This window comes from Sapajus apella, unplaced genomic scaffold (assembly GCF_009761245.1).
Source record: "Sapajus apella isolate SASKATOON/1434 unplaced genomic scaffold, GSC_monkey_1.0 scaffold2, whole genome shotgun sequence".
Taxonomy (NCBI): domain Eukaryota; kingdom Metazoa; phylum Chordata; class Mammalia; order Primates; family Cebidae; genus Sapajus; species Sapajus apella.
The window spans coordinates 2,960,853-2,980,561 of NW_022436942.1; the positions used below are offsets into that span (position 1 = coordinate 2,960,853).

The window sequence follows — 19,709 nt, forward strand, 5'->3', positions numbered from 1 at the left end:
GCCACAGATCCAAACAGGTTCCCGAGCCACAGCCAGGGCTGGGGCTGATGGTCGACATTCTCCAAGTCCCACAGGCCCTGAAAGTCTGATAATTCTGGTCAGACAGAGTGGGTGGCCACCTACATGGTGGGTTCGAAGGACGACTGGGCAGCGTGCCACATTTCTCTGGATCTGAAAGTTTTTCTGATTGTTAGAAATAGCCTATTAAAATGAAAACCATATTTATGAAGAAATCTCTGTATTCAGCATTAGCACTTGAGTCAATAATATCTTAATGGAGTCCCATAGAAATGGGACAGGAAATGAAGGAGGGGCAGATTTTGCTGTGGAATAAGGTTGGGGGAAGTTGTCTCTGGAAGAGGGGACAGAGAGATAAATCAGGTGGACAGAGCCTTTCTAATCGTTTCTCCTGGAGTGTCTAGAGCAATGTTAAAATCTGGTGGTGTGTGGGTGTGAGTTGTACCAGGAGGGTTGCTCTTACTCTAATTCAAGCCAGGCCAAACGGAATCCAGGTTTTCACTTGTGGGCACCTTGTCCAGCCACTAAGTACGCTCACGATGTCGCTTCTCCCTGCATTTGCCTGAGCGCATGTTCCCAGCCATTGGTTAAATAGCCAAGCTCAATGTCCCAAGTCCTAAGCTTCCCCATATTAAAGTGAAGCAGCTATCTCTCCTTTTGCAATTTTATAGCCATTCTTTTGCCACTTTGTCACAATCTAGGGAAAAATTAATAAAAAATTAAGCTACTTTTACAGGCAAAGCTATCTGAGGAGGGGACATTATGTATTTTGTAAGAATACATGAGTGAAAGAATGAAAACTAATCCATTGAGGTTAGTGACAGCTTTAATCACATGATTTTCAGACTCTGCTTCCTCCACTTATGATAATTCACTATAGCTGGCACACCACTTTCAGGCCTTCCCTGGGTAGCCAGTATGCTAATAAACGCATGCCTAGGAAGACATAAGAGAAGACCACCTGTGGGTGGATTTCACAAGATTACTCTCATCTTCTCTGGTCACAGTGCCACTGTCTCTTGTGGTCCTTGAGAGTCCTCCTCCTTCTCTCTACAATCACACCTGGCCAAGCAAAGACAACACAGTGAAAATTTCTGGGGGGAAAGTTCTGGGCAGGAAATCAAACAGAGTAAACAAGGCACCCTGCCCAGAGAGAGGTGCCATCTAGAGTCTCCAGGTTTGGGGTAGCTAAAGTGCCCACTGACTTCTCCTTGTTCAGTTGTCTCATTGGGTATCATCTAAGTCTCCTCCACAATTCCTGGCAGGACCAGGTGGGTCTGAGTCCCATTCAGGGCCCTGCCTTTCTCTCCAGCAGGCTTTCCTGTGAGAGAGGAAGGACCAGCCCATGTCCCACAAAAGTGACTCCAGGCTTCCTCATCCCTCAATCAGAGAGCCTTGTTAAACAGAAGACTTCACATCTCAGATAAAATCTGTGTTTTAATACTACTATTGTAATATGTTTTAATATTATGTTATAGAATGTTCATGTAGACATGAGTGTATGTCCCCCATCCCTTTGATTAAAGGATCTGTCTAATGACCTCCTCAAACAACAACAACAAAAAACTTCCTCTAAGTACTCATGCTTTGGAAGGGATCAGTAAACATATAAACATACAAATAAATGTTTGCTGGAAATAATGAATGTTGTCTCTGAAGTGGCATCTCATATATTAGTTTTATTTTTACTTACATTCTGATTTTTAAAAAATATAATACCTAATATTAGTCTTATGCTTTACAAAGCCTGACTTATAAAAGATATAAATGTACTAAGTAAAAAATAAAATAACATATCATGACCTATTAAGATAGATAGGTTCCATCAAGGGAAAATGTCAATTAATGGCTGTATAATTTCAATAACTAAATCTGCCACAAATGTGAAGGCTTATGTTAATGTTTTCATATCCAGCTTGCAGAATGAAGCTCCATTTGGTATTTTCTGACTGTGCTCAAAAGTAAACCTTGTATAATTCTTAATGAAAATCAGTGACCTGTAGGGTCGAGCATACAAAGGTACTTGTTTGTTGGTTTTAAAATAAATGAGGAATTGTACATTACAACCTAATATATGGTAGACTGGTAATGTACAAAATATTGGTTTCTAAAAGTTGGGGTTAAACATGCTTCTATTACATTAAGTTAGAAGTTATATGAAACATAGGAGAAATATCTCCAGTTCTACTTCTGCCTGGAAGAAGAATTGAGAGAAGACAGTCTCATTCAAGAAACATCCAAATGTGTAAACAAGCAAAGGGATCCAACCAACACATAATTTTGTGTGCTATGTGTCTATCTACAAAAGTTGGTGCTATCTTATTTTAAAAACAGGATTTCTGTTTGAGGCTCATTTCATGTTTCTAGTTTACAAAAAGGAAGTCACGGACAGCAAAGCAGAGCTCATTTTCTAATTTGATGTGGGGACAGGAGCCTGCAGCAATGAGAAGAGTCCCAGGCTCTGTGGAACTGGGCTAAGGCAGGAGGAAATCAAATATGTATTAAGCACCATCTAGGAGCCAGTTGTTTTGCTAAGTGCTGTTTCATTTAACCTTCTCCATGATGCTGTGAGGCAGTCATATTTTTCTCCACTTTAACATGAGGAAACTACAGATGGAATGCTTTGCCCAAAGTCACACCTTGCTCAAAGTGGCAGCCAGACTTACAACTCAAGTCCCTACTGCCTTAACATGAATGATAGAAAGTCCAGATCATTGAGAAGTGCCTGTTCATTTCCTTTGTCCAATTTTGATGGGGTTGTTTTTTCTTGTAAATTTGTGTAAGTTCCTTATAGATTCTGAATATTAGCCCTTTGTCAGATGGATAGATTGCAAATATTTTCTCTCATTCTGTAGGTTGCCTGTTAACTCTGATTATAGTTTTTGTTTTTGCTTTTTTTCTGTGCAGAAGCTCTTTAGTTTAATTAGATCCCATTTATCAATGTATGCAGTCAACAAACATATAAAAAAAAAAGCTCATCATCACTGGTCATCAGAGAAATGAAAATCAAAAGCACAATGAGATACCATCTCACACCAGTTAGAATGGCAATCATTAAAAAGTCAGGAAGTAACAGATGCTGGAGAGGATGTGGAGAAATAGGAATGCTTTCACACTGTTGGTGGTAGTGTAAATTAGTTCATCCATTGTGGAAAACCATGTGGCGATTCCTCAAGGATCTAGAACCAGAAATATCCAGCAATCCCATTACTGGGTATATACCCAAAGGATTATAAATCATTCTACTATAAAGACACATGCACATGTATGTTCATTGCAGCACTGTTCACAATAGCAAAGACTTGGAACCAACCCAAATGCCCATCGATGATAGACTGGATAAGAAAAATGTGGCACATATACACCATGGAATACTATGTAGCCATAAAAAAGGATGAATTTATGTTCTTTGCAGGGACATGGATGAAACTGGAAATGATCATTCTCAGCAAACTAACACAGAAACAGAAAACCAAACACCACATGTTCTCACTCATAAGTGAGAGTTAAACAGTGAGAACACATGGACACAGGAAGGGGAACATCAAACACTGGGGCCTGTCAGGGAGTGTGGGGCTAGGGGAGGGATAGCATTATGAGAAATCCCTAGTGTAGATGATGGGTTGATGGGTGTAGCAGACCACCATGGCACATGTATACCTATGTAACAAACCTGCACGTTCTGCACATGTATCCCAGGACTTAAAGTATAATAAAAAAGAAAGAAAGAAAGTCTAAATCAGAGAGTGTGTCTTGGGCTTGTGTGTTCTGGCCTTTACTAAGGACGTAAAAAGAATCACTGCATTTTACAGTATAATCAACTATTTAAATTGCCTCACAGTTTGTAAGAGGAAGTCCTTGAGTTCTGAATTGAAATGGAAAAGGCTGTTTTTCTTTACAATAAAATATAGAATATGATTGAGTATATGTGCATCGCATTCTTCAGGACAAATTTTAGTTACTATTAGTAGACATACAGTAAGAATCAGTATTCCAGGTACATTTTACGAGACTTTTTCCAGCCAGACTGTCTTTGTCTTGGGAGCAATTACAACCTTGACTTCTAGGATGGATGCAGAGTTCCAAAACAGAAACAGTCACTGGAACAAAGGAGCCACAGTGAATATTAGTTTTTGTCAGATTTTGAAATAAACACTTACCTGAGAGATTTTATGTGTACCAGTTCATTTGTAACATAAGTTACTTTAAAGCACATCGAAACACAGTGTTTTCAGAGATTATGAAAATTTTATTAATAAAGAAAACCTGCATTACACATATCCTGTTTAAAAACAACCCCCTCAAACATGTAGAAACACTTTATTTTGTGTTTGCTATTTAATCAATGCCAGAAAAATAAAACCACAACACCAAAGTACAGCCCAGTATTTTTGAAGGGGATAATAATCATTTGAGATAATAAAGTACTAGAAAATCAGAAGAAACGATTCAAGGTATTCATTTCAAAGGCTAAACCACTAATTCTTCATCCAAACAAATGTTTCCACTGTGAGTCAATACATTTGCCATCAGTTATTTTTAATGCTATCCTAAATACACAACGTACATCTAAAAACATGATAGAATTCTCAGAAAACAGTAATAACTGAGAGCCAACATGATTTATAGAAATTCATGGCTTTGTAGCAATGGTTCAGAGACAATCTCCAGAAAATACGAGGGTTCTCTTCATGATAGGAAAGGATTGGTTTTGCAGAGCAGCTTTTAAGTTCATTTCTGATTATCTTTAAACAACCTCTCTACCCTTGTCACTTGATCTCACCCTTTGCTAAAATTTATAAACATATTCCAGACATACTGCGTGCAAAAAGGGAAGTATGAGAATATTAAGATTCTCATGCCCTGGACATGAATAGAAAACATGTATATAGTGTGTTCTCACTGTTGAACAACCCATTGAAGTGTAAAGCTGGAAACCACTAAGTAGAGAGCATATATATTTTTAATCCAAAGGAAAAAAAAAAGCGAGGCCTGTTACTTGACTACAGTTTCCAGGGCTCTGGTGTAGCTATATTTTAGGCATGGCTCCAAGGAGCAGCCTACACAAATTTGGATGGAGCCAGGGAGGCACAGATGGTGGTCACGTGAAGGCACAGACTGATCGAGTGGGCTCGGCTACAAAGTCTGTACATTTAGGCTGCTGTATCCTCCTATTTCAAGTACTGCCAAGTCCTGGTTCTTCCCCGTCTTTCCAAAGTCTTGATTCATTTAATTCTCTTGAAGGAGGTGGAAGAGGAGGAGGGTTGTGCAAATCTTACTCTTTCATGGTTTAGAGGAGACAGTCACCATCTTGGCTCCTTGTCAGATTTTAAATGTAACATTTTGCTAAGTGTAAAGCTGTGTATCTGTTCCTTTTCTGTTGCCATTATTGTAACTTCAATATTTGCAAAACACAACATCAAAATACTTCAAATCCAGCCCAAAGCAGTTATTCACGCAACACAATTCTTATACATATCAATATACAGCAAGCTCATAGCAATGGAATATTTTCTTTCTCTTTCTTCTTTCTTTCTCTTCTTTCTTTCTTCTTTCTTTCTCTTTCTTTCTCTTTCTTTTTTGTTTAGTTTTTTCTATTCACTTATGATTTTTTTCTCTCTTCAGGGAACTTCGATTTAATCATACAATATTAATATCCCCATTTTATATATGTATACTATATATGAATATATATATCCTGATGGTTATACTATCATAAAGCTCATTACAATGTCAGCTCTTATTGGTTGCATTATTTAGAAAAAGGAAGCACACAAGCTAAAATGATTCTACCATTTGAAATACCCTGTGATTCACTGGTAAAGCATAGAGCACCTTAAGGATATGCAGTCTTAATTTTTAAATATAAAAACTTGTGGTGTTCACTATAAAATGTTTTTGCTAAAGAAATTCAGGAGGTGCTTTCAGTGGTGCCCAATTCATGGTTACCAGCATTAAAGTGCTACTACTTACTCTTTAAAGGATGGCCTACGACATTCTAGATTCTCAGTCATTTTCTTCTTTGTATAGGAAACTCTTAACAAAAATCAAAATGGATTCAGTTGCTGGCTTTAAAAAAAAAAAACAAAAAAACAGGGCACAAGATATTTTTCAAGTCTTCATTCTGCTTGGTATTCTGTTGGCGTAACTTTTGCGTGTGATCAGTTCTCCTCTGGAGACTTACCCACTAAGCTCTCCAACATGTCTTTTTGACTGGAGCCAATGTGTAGGAAGGCCATTTTTAAAGCAAATCAAAACATTAAAAGGTTTAACATCTGTTAATTGGGTGTTTTATCTAGAGGACATAAAAGATACTTACAATCCTCTAGCTTACTGACTTAATGCTTTCCTTTTTACTTGGATATTTATATTGTGTAGAAACTGACACCATTATCACAATCAATGGAATTATTCCACTTTCTTCTAAGACAAACAAGAAATGTTTTTCTTTTAGGGTAGAATCTCATGATTAGTAAAGTACATCCATAGGCAATGTGGAGAGGTGAATTGAACTCAATTATTATCTTAATTTCTGCTTTCAACAAAGCATGCTGATAGAAAAAGTTCTTGATACCATTTATGTTTCATGAATTTCCATTTTTAGCTTGTTCCTTAAAATATGGATACAGTTCAGAATGTAGTAACAGCAATAATCACAGAGAGAAGTCTCCTGACCTTGAGGCTTTGCGCTTTAAGTCACAGTCACTTAAAAACAAAACAACTAGAACTACCCTCCAAGCCAAGTCTATATTCCTCAAATAAGAACTTCAAAACATCATTTTGATTTTCTAGGTTGACTAAGCATACGAATTAATAATAGGATTATGTATCAAATACAGTGCCTTGAATGGAACACATCAGCATTACCTAATCTTCCTCAAACATAGATTGGTTGCCAAGAGAGATACTTTTCTACATATCACAAATGTGCTATTTGTATAAACACTTCCTATTACAAATGCTCTTGTTTTTGTTTAAATGAGTGTTTTTAACCTGCGCTATTAATACAAATTTTTTTTTCCTTGTGGTGCTTGGCTTTCAGAAGAAAGAATCTTTAGGCCTCTGTTCTTGTGAGAGTAATTTCTCTTAACACTGACAGTGCAGCGTAAGTACAGCCAGAGCTCATTAAATAGACTTCTGAGCATAATTATAATTAACAATTAGCTAGAAATTAGTTTTAATGATTTGTTTTAGATGATAGAATAGAAGCATAATGTAATTATTTTTAAACCTTCTACATCATTAAGAATACAACTACCACCACCTTTCAATTATTGAGAGGCAATCATCTAAAGCATTTAGCAAGTGATCTACTTACAGAGCCAAGCTAAGGGAGCTGAAGAGAAGAGGCCACCGCCCCAACCCAGGTGTTTATAATTATCTAGCCTTTTGCAAAGCCTCTTCCGTTTCTACGCTGCTCTTTAAGCTATTTCATGCCTTAAAGACATCTCTACCAGGGGAAATAAAGAGATTCAGCTCTTCCCCCACCTCCTGCCTGTCTCCAAGACAGAGTGGGGCTGATGACTGGAGGTGGGGAGAACCAAAGGAAGATGCCACAAAATTTAGCAACTGGGCCTGAAATTCACCATTCACACCATCAAACTGGACTAGCAGGAAAGAAGATTATGTAAGTCATGGATAAAATGAATAACAGGAATCAGCTCCGGACTGTAAGGATAGATCTATGCCATTCTTTCCTCGTTCAGTGTTCTTTTAATATCCCAAAATCAATTTGGATCTTGCTTTCTCTGAAAGAATGTTAAAAAAATACAATAGAAACCTGAAGAAATGCTCTTTTGTTTCATAAAAATATAAAAATATTCATTTAGAACAGTGAATGTTGTTTATTGTCAATTTTTTTCCTTTCTTTGTTTAGAAAATTCTTTTGTTCAACCTCAGCTATCCGTGTGCTATTTTCTCTTGCAACTTTGAGCAAGAATGTTATATCTTTTGCTGGGCCCCCTCGGAAGCTGTTAGGGAGCACATCCTGACACCCACATAGAAGACCTGGTACCTGTGTTTCCACATCACAAAGCAGGCCAACAAGCACACAAGCCCGCAGACCAAATTGAGAATCATCTGGATGAGTAAGAACAGTTTGAAAGTGCCAGTGACGCTGGTACAGTCCGTCACATCCCGGTAAACAAAGGTCCTGCTGAGCAGCTCCGAGGAGGGCAGTTTGCACTGGCAAGAGTCGAGTGTGGTCTCACAGGTAAACTGTGTGAGCTGCAAATAGTGGTGGGCAACAAAGGCCACGGCCAGCACACAGACTGTCAGGCCAAGGGCACTCAGCAGAAAGTATAACAGCTGCAAGAAAGCAAAAGAAAACCTTTCTGGTCACAAAGAACGCTGGGTGATGATTTGCAAAGCTAATTCATCAAAACTGTTCTTTTTATTCTCTCCCAGAAATTTTCTGATGGAAATGCTCTCTCTTCTCAGAAACACAGCACCTAAGACATGGAAATAGTTCTATGTTTATTTATTAGCTAGTGGTCCTTAAACCCTGATCACATTTTCACTTGCCATCCAGATGTTGGGCCCTTTTCAAGAGTTGTGACAACCATATTAGCTGGATTGTGGGATGTTTTCATCTAGATATTGCCAGCCGTTTAGATAAATCCCAAACAAGCTAGCCATCCCTGGATGACATGTTGTGCTTATTTTGAACTCAAGAACTGCTGATAGTAAGACTGAAACAAGACTAGGAAGTAATCCTGTATAATGCAAACACTGTGTGGGCCAAAATTAGCAATGATGGGTCAACTAAGTAACACAGGTTAATTTTTTTTAAAGACTATGTTCAATGTAGTGATTGACAAACTGTATCTATAAACATGAGAATCCCCAGCAAGAGGTTTCTGGGAGAAGTAAATTATGACTCCAGGAGTCAAGTGATTTGATGTCAGCATCATCGCCTATGAAACTTACCCCAAGCCCAACAATAACCATGTGATTCCTGAGCATGAAAATCCACTCTAAATGGTTCCTCGGCCACCAAGAATTTGAACCCTGTTGTCCCCCAAGTTAGCTTTGGGATTGAAAAAGTCTGGTTAAAGTTCTTACTTTGCTGCTTAAAGGGCTGTGGGAACTCTGAACAATTCAGGTATTTAACTTAAACCTGAAATATTCTGAGCAAAACTTGTGGGTGTTCACTCACACGGCCATAATAAAATCTATTTTATGAAACAAGAAATATTTTTGTGATTGGACTCGCCTACTAGGAATGTTTCTCTTAATAGTCCACCTGCTGAGATTCTAGGTAAGGCTCAGAGTCCCCAGCTTTTGAGACTAGTATACATAGTTGTTACTGCAAAAATTATATTATCACAGTCAAAAGTTGCTCTCTACAGAGAACAATTCTGGTGAATGAGCACTTCACAAAGTGATATTTGTTGTAGTTATTTCCAGGTTCAGATGAAAGCAGCTCTGCAAAGATGATGCCTTTCCCCACCTACCCGTATATATAATTCAAAATCAAAACATATATGTGACACTATAAAGTATGCATACAAAAGTCCTCCAAATGAGTGTTTTCCACACAATGATGATTTCAAGTATTTTTAAGTCTTAAATTTGGAACGCCATATTTAATTTTTACTTTTTCTCTTTCTTGAGTGGTATGTGTGCATGTATGTGTAGCTGTGGGTGTACATACTGGTTGCTGGTGCCCTAAGCTTATGTCTAGTTTGCCTGTAAGGGAATCCATCAGGGATTACATACAGCTTGACTGTATAACTGACATCACTGGAAGAGAGTAGAATTAGTTAAAGCCATTTTTTTTCTTAACACATCTTAACTAGTCTATCTTAACCAAGGAGTACATGGATTCTTTAGATCTTCTCATCAAAGAGATCTTAAACACACATTCTTTTTCCTCTTCAAATCATTTAAAGGATTGTCAGATGTAACCTAAGTATCTTCATCTGTAAAAGTTTGTAGAAACATCTTATATCTCAGGAACATAACAAGGATTATACTCAATATTGGTGCTCCTTGGCGGAAGGGAACCAGATAAATACAAAGTGACACCATCATAAAACTTTTTTTGGTAAGAGATGGAGTCTTGCTATGTTGTCCAGGCTGGTCTCGAACTCCCAGCCTCAAGTGATCCTCACAACTCAGCCTCCCAAAGTATTGAGATTAGAGCCATGAACCACTGCATCTGGCCCTCAATATTTCCAGTGACTCTATTTTATGCAAAAATTGGAGTTTTAGGCTTAAAAATATGGATTTATTTTGTAGGACCAATGGGGCAGAGTATTTGAACAATTCTGAGTTGTTCTGAAATATTCAGGCTTGATTACTGACTTCAAACTCTCGGTGCCAAGAGCCAGATTAAACTGTCTTGGCTGTGCTCTGTGTGTGTGTGTGTGTGTGTGTGTGTGTGTGTGTGTGTATCCCATTGAAACTGTGTTCCCAGTATAGCTGGCAGAGAACTGGGAACAGTTTGCTCTGGGAACAATGGTACATCTATGACTTTACCAGCATGGATGCCCAGGTTAAAATGATCATTTCCCACCTGGTAGTCACCTGTTTAGTAGAATGACCCTAATTGGAATTTTCTCTACTTGTTTTATTGACATCAATGGATGAAAGTGGGGGGCAGGCGTCTTGTGATTACCTTCCTACCTCTAACATTCATACATCCTTCGATAGCAAATTTTTTTTTTTTGAGACACAGTGCAGTGGCTTTATCTAGGCTCACTGCAACTTCTGCCACTCAGGTTCAAGCAATTCTCATGCCTCAGCCTCTTGAGTAACTGGGACTACAGGTGTGCGCCACCATACCCAGCTAATTTTTGTATTGTTTGGTAGAGACAGGCTTTTACCATGTTGCTCAGGCTGGTCTCAAACTCCTGACCTCAAGTGATCCTCCTGACTCAGCCTCCCAAAGTGCTGGGATTACAGACGTGAGCCACTGCACCCAGCCCCTTAGATAGCAATTTTCTGTAACATTTGTTGGGACAATATCTTGAAGAAATGACAATAATCTCTCATTCTCAATCTGCAAATAATTCAAATAGTTGAAAAAGATTTTACTAATTCATAATAGTCACAAAAATCCATTTGCTGAAAATGGGAATTTTGTCTATTTTTAAAAGATGACTTTTTGGTTCAGAGATTAAAAGGTGTGCCCAAGACCATTTAACAAGTGCATAGCAGTACCGGCTGATGATTAAGAGCATGAACCAGGGAGTCAGGTTGCCTAGGTTGGAATCCTGGTTTTCCCCTCACTAGCTATGGTCCTTGGGCAAATTCAGCAATCCTTGTACACCTGTATTTCTTCATCTGTAAACTTGGCATGATGATCATAATAGCACCTACTCACAGGATAATTACCAGGATCAAAAGAGCTGATGTCTGTAAGGAGCTTAGAGCAGCGTCTGGTACACAGGAGCACTATTTAAGTATTTGTGAAATAATAAGCAAATTAGTAGGGATGGAAAGAGCTGTCTTCTCAGGACTGAGGATAACAATTCGACTGCCTTTGTCTTACTTTGTCATGTGGGAGTAACTATGCATTCTTGGCTTGTAGGAAGGATGTAAACATTTACACAAACACAGTGGTTGCTCAATTTTAATTGAACCGTTCAAATATGCTAGAACCCAACGAGAACACAAAGAAAAAACATGCTCCTTAGTTTCTCTGAGTATGAATAAAATTAATCGTCCATATCTGTCTCACACATAATGACTCGGCTTCTCCCACTCAGGAAAGCATCAGATTAAGCAAACTAGAGGAAGCCACGGAAGCAAGTTTCTTATCCATTTTAAGACATAAATATATACTCGATTCCCCCTAAAGCCTGCAGGCTGCATCTGCAGCGCTGTAGCATTTTTCCTTCATGGCTTTTAACCCATCTGACAGCAACAAGCTTCTGGGTTAGAATCTGTAATTTAAAATCAAGTGGCTTGTTTTACCTACGCGGCACGAATAAACTATAAGGAAGAGTGTTTACGATGACCTTGGGAATCCGAGCAAACATATCTTGATAAAAGCCCGGAGCGGGAGGCATCTGTCTTGAGGGTGTCAGCCCATCAGCCCAGCGCTGCGCAGCGGGCGGAGGCGCGGTGGCCCCGGGCGTTTATGTAACAGCAGCGCCCGGGCGCGTCTCCGCTCGCTCGCTGCCTCTAATTGGTACCCGGCCTGCAGCTTTCGCGTTAGGTGACCTCGGGAGGAGGGTGTTTCTGCTCCAATTTAATTACCTTCCCCGGTGGCCTGAACGGGAAGGGCCCCTCTGCAGCGCGCCGCTCGGGAGGAGGCTGCTGCAGCAGCCCAGGGGCCTCCCGGATGTGGACAGGAGGGAACGTGCCCCGGAATGTTTCCTCAGGCACATGCCCCCAACACGTTTCCGAACCTCCAGGGGAGCCCTGAGAAAGTCAGGCCAGAGGAAAGGCAGGAAGCGCGACTTGCAGCCGATGCCCAGCCAAGCCCAGAGGCAAAGCCCAGGGAGGAAAAAGGAACGCGCTGGTGGCATCGAGGGCCTGCAAAGGGACCCTCCTGCTCTCAATCCCCGACCCTCCCAGAGGGCTGTCTCACCTTGAGGAAAAAAAAAAAAAAAAAAAAGAGCCTGTGGCTATTGTCTGTAAGAGAAAGGGAGGGTGTGTGTGTGTGTGTGTGTGTGTGTGTGTGTACGCGTGCTGACTACAATGAGATGGTCAACATGGCCTGATTGCTTGTCCTGACTATCTGGGCATTCAACAGGAGGAAATAAATCCTCACACAAAGCTTAGGCCAGGGTGCCGAGATGGGGGCACCAAAACGCACCTATGCTGGTGAGAAACGCCCTATGAAGATGCCAGTTATGCCTCGGTCCCCCAATAGTGTGAGAAGCATGAGTGAAATCAGCTGTCCCCTGCTGTGTCATTGGAAAACCTGGAGATGGGCTGAAGCTCACTTTCAACCTGAAGATAATGTAGCATGCAACCTTAGAGAGCTAGCAGCAAGCATCAAGGAAGGTCACATTCAGGAAAAGAGAAAAGTGCCTCAGTATTTGTCAATGCCTGTCACGGGTGGAAAAAAGAGATAGCTAATGAGATCTTCCTAGTGGGGAATCCTCAACCTGGCTGACATTGGCAGTGACTTTTTTTTTGTCTATTTTTCTCCTGCTCCCTATTTTAACTAAGGTGCAGATGTTGAGATGACACTGGAGTATCTCTGAAGCTGAGGCTTTTGCCTCTGCTGTTTTCCAGATCATGGTGGTGGGGGGGGGGGATGAGGGCATTTCACATAAACTAATAAAAACATAGTTTTGGGTGTTCTTCAGCTACTGGATGAAGTTCTTGTAATTTAACAGGCCATTTCTTACTAAACTTTCTGGCTTCTTCTTTTTAATCACCAAGACTTGCTCTTTAGTCAAACCTCTGCAACAAAAAGTAAACATAGACTGATGTCTACTGTATCTGGCCTTCTTTTAAGGAAAGTACTAAGACAGAAAAGTACAATTTCCAAATGAAGCCCTATCCACCAAAATTCTAACTTTATCTTTTTTTAAAAAAAATAGCATCTATTAATTTTTTACTTAGAAACGTTATGTCTAACTATTGGAGAACATTTCAAAATTAGAGACTCTGCAAAATGCAGATATAATCCCACCACTTGTAGATAATTGTATTTTCTATGTTCATTAGAGCTTTTATTTTTTCTGTAGGATCATATCATACATTCTGTGTAACCAGCTTTTTAGAATTAGTTATTATAATGTAACCTTTTTAATTCTATTCATTACTTTTTATAGCTTGATTTTAAAGGATATCATCCCATTGCTTTTTTATATCAACAGCTTCATTATGCTAGAATCTTCCAACACATCTTATTTTTTTCATCTTAATAACTTCCAAATAATATCATTCACTTACTCTTATGTCTTATGTTTTCTCATTGTAGTGAACAAATAATCCAGATTTTATATGTTTTCTTGTAGAAGAAAAAACAATATGAGCGGACCAAATTTAAAAAAAAAGATTAAAGAAAGCTTTTTATTCTTTGCTACAGTGGCTGAGAGAAAATGAAGGAATTTGATTTCTATTAGGTCTGATTGCTAAGCTCTGTGTCTATGTCCATACACCCTGAAAAGGAGTGTCTTTGCTTCCCTTTGGAGTAGATTCTATTGTGCACTGAAAATGCTGTGTACTTGAATTGGCTCCAACCAAATGCACTGTCCCTAACAGAGAAAAGATACACACAAATAAAAGACACACACGTTTGCCAAACCATGCACATCCCACCACCCGTCCCCCCTACTTTGCCCTGAGACTCTTGGCACAGAGCATTTGGATGCACCCAATGTACTTTTTCTGTCTCAGTGATCCCACCTACAAGGGGAAATACACTTAGACTGTTTCATTATTAAAATATTCCAAATAACCCCCGAGATACGGAAGTGGGCACTGAAAGAGACACCTTTTTTTCTGGCCAAGTGTTTTGTTGAACTGATGAATTTTCAACATTCCTTTTAAGGGCATTGAAGGACAGACTTCAGATCCTCCAGGCCAACCCAGTTCATGGAAATTAAGACTTAAAAAAAATCAGCATTACCTTTGAGGTCTGGATCAATGCCCTCTTAAAACATTTTTTGGCCTGCCTAAAAATGCAATTTCTTAACTAATCAGATATGCAATCCCTTAAGAAGGCACTCCTTTATTTTGTACTTGGGTTTCTTTCTAAGTGACGATAAAAGAGAAAGAACAATCACAACTTACCTTCATAGAAAACTGAATACATGTCCGTTCATCAACCTGATATGAGAAACAAAGCATAAACAAGCCAAGATAGGCCACTAAGCAGACCTGTAATGGAAAACACAGAGAAAAGGATGTTATCAGGGCAAGTTGTGCATTCAAATGACATCAGTCTCCGTGTCTTTCACCAGTCACATCCATGTTATAAAGCTGTCCATTTCATTTACTTATCTTTATGTACTGTGTTTTTCTTTCAGCTTGTGGAAAACCACTTTAAAATTAGTAAAATCAATTGATTTCCATTTAGCCAGCATTTGCTAAGTTATTTTGATATGCCAGGTGCTATATAAGATCCTTCGGAGAGTATAATCATGAATGAAGTTTACTCAGTGTTAATCAGTTTACAATCCAGTGAAAGCCAAAATAAATGCACACACTAAGCTGAGGCAAGACATTACATGTTAAATATTATTCAACGAAGTATAAAAAGAGGAAGAAATTACATTGAGTTGGGTGATATAAAAGGCTTCCATCAAGACATGGATTTGAAATGGTCCTTGAAAGAAATAAAACGTGATTACTAACATTAGCTAAATATTTACTACATGCAGGGGCTCTTCTAAGGACATTAGATTGTATTTCCTCCTGTAATTGTTACAAAACCCTATAAGGTGGGTGATATTATAATCCTCATATTGTAAGTGAGAAAGAAAAGGCACAAAGCTAGTAAATAGTGGAACCAGGATTCAAATCAGGTAGCTTGGGACAAAGCAGCATCATAAGCAATAGCACAGAGGAAGGACTGCATAAAGACTGTGTTGAAAGAGCAGCCAATGTGCACACATGGTTTACCCATAGTTCAAAATAACGACATATAGTCCAGGTGCGGTGTCTCATGCCTGTAATTCCAGCACTTTAGGAAGCGGAGGTGGGTGGATCACCTGAGGTCAGGAGTTCAAGTCCATCCTAGCCAACACGGTGAAACCCTACCTCTACTAAAAATACAAAAATTAGCTGGGCATGGTGGCACACACCTGTAATCCCAGCTACTCAGGAGGCTGAGGTAGGAGAATCGCTTGAACCTGGGAGGCAGAAGTTGCAGTAAGCCAAGATTACACCATTGCACTACAGCCTGGGTAAGGAGAGTGAAACTCCATCTCAAAAAAAAAAAAATAAATTATTATTATAATATATATATAGAGCAAAAAAAGGTAGAATGAAAATCTGGTGATATGGAATTGATTTAGTAAGCAGTGGCACTCCCTTGAAAATTTTTGAGCAGGGAATGACATGATTTGAGAGATACGTTTCAGGTAAGTTAGCAGTGATGTTGGGTGAGTTGGCAGTGAGAACATCAGGGTATTATTTTACTAATCTGAGCAGGCTCAATATATCAGGTGAACAAGAGCTCAGATAGTAGCACGCAAATTCAGAGAAATAGATGGAGAGGATAGGCATAGTAAAAGCTGAATCTATACATCTTGGCTATTGCATAACTGATGGGAGGACCTGGAGAGGGAGAAACTGGAAGTGACCTGCAAGGTTAGTGCATCAATGAGAAAAAGATGGTGGATGTGCCTACTGAAAGAAGGCTGGCCAGAGAAATAGCAGCTTTGAAGGAAAATATACTCAATCTGTCAAACCGCATTTTCTTTTTTATGAACTGGAGTTTTAGAAGCATGATTTAGAGTTTCTAATCAAAGCACATCTATTCACATTCAATTTTGAAAGCTTAAAACATTGATAAAGTTCCACACTTTTAAAATAGAAAATATCAGCAACAGAATTGCATTTCCTGATAAGCATACTTTTACTAGAGACAGATGTTGGAAGAGTGGCTGAGAGTCACCTAGCAAGTCATTAAACAACTGGTTTGCTCATACTCATAGTTCCTATCCCAGGGCCAGTTTCAAACCATAGGCAGTCCCTGTTAGGGTAGAGAAACTGTTTGCAAAGCCAACAGGGCATTTTAAGGTAAAACTTTTACCCTCTTTTCCCTTTGGTTACACAATCAATAAGCTGCCTATGCCCACATCTGTTGCCCAGTTGTGGGCTGTTTAGATTTCTATTGGACCATTAAGTCAAAAGCCAAGCCTTCTCTTACTACAGACTGTTTCCAGAGTTTTCCATAATTGAATGGAAATGGCTGCATGGTTAAGTAGCAGTAGATAATATGTACAGTGGAGAAACACAGCATGTAGATAACATGCAGTGGGTAATATGTGTTTAATAACAATAGATAATACATGCAGTGGAGAGACACAGCAGTAAAACATGTCAGCATGGCATGGACTGAAGAGATCTGGGGAGAAAACAAAACAGATAGGATCCAGGGAGGCAGCTTTTCACCAGAAGATTGGCAGATACAAAAGTAAAGATACTGATGTTATTTGTGTAGCCCTTAACATGGCATTTTCAAGTCAGGATGAAGTTCTTTTTTAAAACTCATTTGTAAAAAATACTAAATTGAAGGATAAGTTTGATAAGAACTGTAGGATTTTACTATTTATTCTCACATTAAGAATTTATAGAACTTGAAACAATCAAAGAAAGATCTACTTTTTGTTTATTGGTGACAAACCAGATTGAGGTTTGTAATCCTGCTTATATCCATAGGCACATGCCTGTGAGTTTCTGTCTGCAGGTGCAGAGGGTCAGGCTCTCTCCCATATAACTGTCTTCTTCCCTAGAGACTGCCAGCTGAAGTTGGCAATTGCCAAGACTTTCCTCTTTGTCTTCATAAGAGACACATTCCTATAATAAGGCCTAACTGACTAGCACCTTAAAAATCTGATTCAGTGCCTCTGACTTCAGCAGTAGCTACTTCGTTGTAGCCTTCATTTGCCCTGGCTTCCAGAAAGAAGTTGCATAGGAACATATGACCTCATTCTAGAGCATTTGACTTATTCAATTCACAGAATTTTATGGAGAACATACAACAGGCAGACCTGGTGTTATTGTATGATCCTCAGAAATAAGAGATGGAAAAACAGGCCCTTACACCAAGGACTATCCAGCATCCAAGGATCTCCAGTTCAGTGGGAAAAGAAAGGAGAATGCAGTTGCAATATTTTATAAGTACTAGGACTATATCTGCTATAGGAATACCTAGAAGGAGTAATTAGCCTGATAGAAAGTTGAGGAAACTTCCTGGAGAAAGAAGAGTTTTGAGAATATGCAGAAATTGGCTAGAAGGAGAGTGTGAGGAAAAGTATTCTGTGCAGAGAGTAATAGCAGGTGCAAAGGCATGGAGAAAGGCAGAGTAAATATTCAAGGATTCCTCTAGGTCCAGGTCCAGTGCAGAGAAAAAAATAAAAGGCAAAAGATGTGTTTGCAGGGACGGGCAGGAAATAGATCACAAAGGATTTTGATTTCAACTAGGACATTTTAAGCAGCAGAAGGGTGTGGTCGACTTTGGCTTTTAGAATGGTCCTTCTGTCTATGAAGAATGGATTGGATGGGGGCAATTCTTGGGAAGAGAGAAAGACCATCTAGAGGCCATTCTTCACCTGAGAAATGATGAGTGTCTGAGCTTAGGTAGAAGTAGGGATAGAGAGTGGGTGTGTTTGAGTGACAGTAAACAAGCTGAATCCATAGGCTCTAAAGATTGACTAAGAGCTGAGAAGCGGGAAAGGTCAGGAAGTTACTGCCAGGTGGGTGGTGTGGACATTTAATGAAATAAGATATAAAAGGAGGGGCAGAATGGGAGTGGAGAATGATGATCCCACGTAGACACAAAGGGCAGCCATATCACCTTAGAGCTTGGGAACAAGGCCTGGGCTGGAGGCAAGGATTTGTTAGTCATCACCACATGTGAAGCACTTGATACCATAGGAAACAGTGGTCCATCCAGAGAGAGTCTGAAAACAGAAAAAGGGCCCAGTTAGTTATCCAGTTAGTTCAGAAGAATCTTTGAATTTTTTGAACAGAAAGCATCTTGGGTATATTTCTCATAATTGTAGTTCTATGTCCTGTCATGCCTAAAAATTATGAAATGGATTATCCTTTTAGATTTTTTAAAGCTTTAATTAGGTTCTTTCACAGGGTATTTGCTATAAAGCTTAAATTTATTCAACATATTTTAATTTCTTGGACTTCTGATAGGGCTTGATATATTCTAAGGTGAGAGGAGACTTTCATTTTTATTTTTTTATTATTTTTTTTTTACCTACAGCTTTGCATGTTATAACAAGACTTCTTTATCAAAGAGTTTATTGATGTTCAGGGTAAGCACATTTTAGAAGGGTAGTCTTTACTGAATACCAAAAACTGAAGGTTTTCTGGCCATGGAGAGAAAACCAGATTTCTCATGCTAGACTAAGGGTTTTGTTTCCCGAGCTGGCAGGACGTGAGCGTGCCAGGAAGACATGGTGTTCTGGCTTCCCAGCAAGGAAGGGTCATGTTAATGGGCAGTGAGACCCGCCAGGCCTATCTGGAACAACATTCCTAGAGTCCAGGCCAGAGCTCCCATCAGATATGGTGAGGTGAAGCCCATGGCACAGGAAAAAGACAGTTATGTTAGGTTTTCAAGAAGGTGCTTGTTGGACCAGACACCAAGCCTGAGGCAGATGGCGGTGTCACAGAGCACAAAGCCACATGGAACATGGGTGGCACTGGGAAAGCTAGTGCTGAGAGGGCAACAGGGCAACTAGCAATTAAGAGCTTGTTAAGATTCAATCCATGTGCATGGAAATAATTAAGTTGATAAGAAAAGCTTAAAGTGATTTTTAATGGAAAGAAGAAAGACCGTAATCATCACTTAAACCTATTTTTGGATTTGTGTTTCTACAATTTGTTTAGTGTGAAGAGAAAACTGAAGTCCAAAATTCCACATTCTGTCTGAAGATACTGTTTTTTGTCCATACAGGGTGAAGTCTGCATTCTCTCTTGTGAGCTAGAAAGTTAGGTCTGAAATGGTCTCTGAATGTTAAATCCATTTCTGTGGATGTGCGAGTCCTGAGTAGTGTCACATACTCTCTTCGTCTTTGTTATTTGGCCTATTATACCTG

At 39.3% G+C, this 19,709-nt stretch overlaps 1 protein-coding gene across 3 annotated transcripts in view; it reads right to left on the bottom strand.

Annotated features, from left to right (window-relative positions):
* Window positions 1-5,986: 5,986 nt before the first annotated feature.
* The window catches only part of SSPN (sarcospan), a 110,788-nt gene continuing 97,065 nt past the window's right edge, over window positions 5,987-19,709 (bottom strand). For all 3 annotated transcript variants that reach the window (XM_032287052.1, XM_032287040.1, XM_032287048.1), the window contains exons 2-3: window positions 14,722-14,808; window positions 5,987-8,325 (exon numbers count right to left, since the gene is read on the bottom strand). In XM_032287052.1, the coding sequence (XP_032142943.1) occupies window positions 7,960-8,325; window positions 14,722-14,778 (423 nt within the window). In that variant the 5' untranslated portion in view covers window positions 14,779-14,808 and the 3' untranslated portion in view covers window positions 5,987-7,959. The remainder of the gene's footprint in view (window positions 8,326-14,721; window positions 14,809-19,709) is intronic.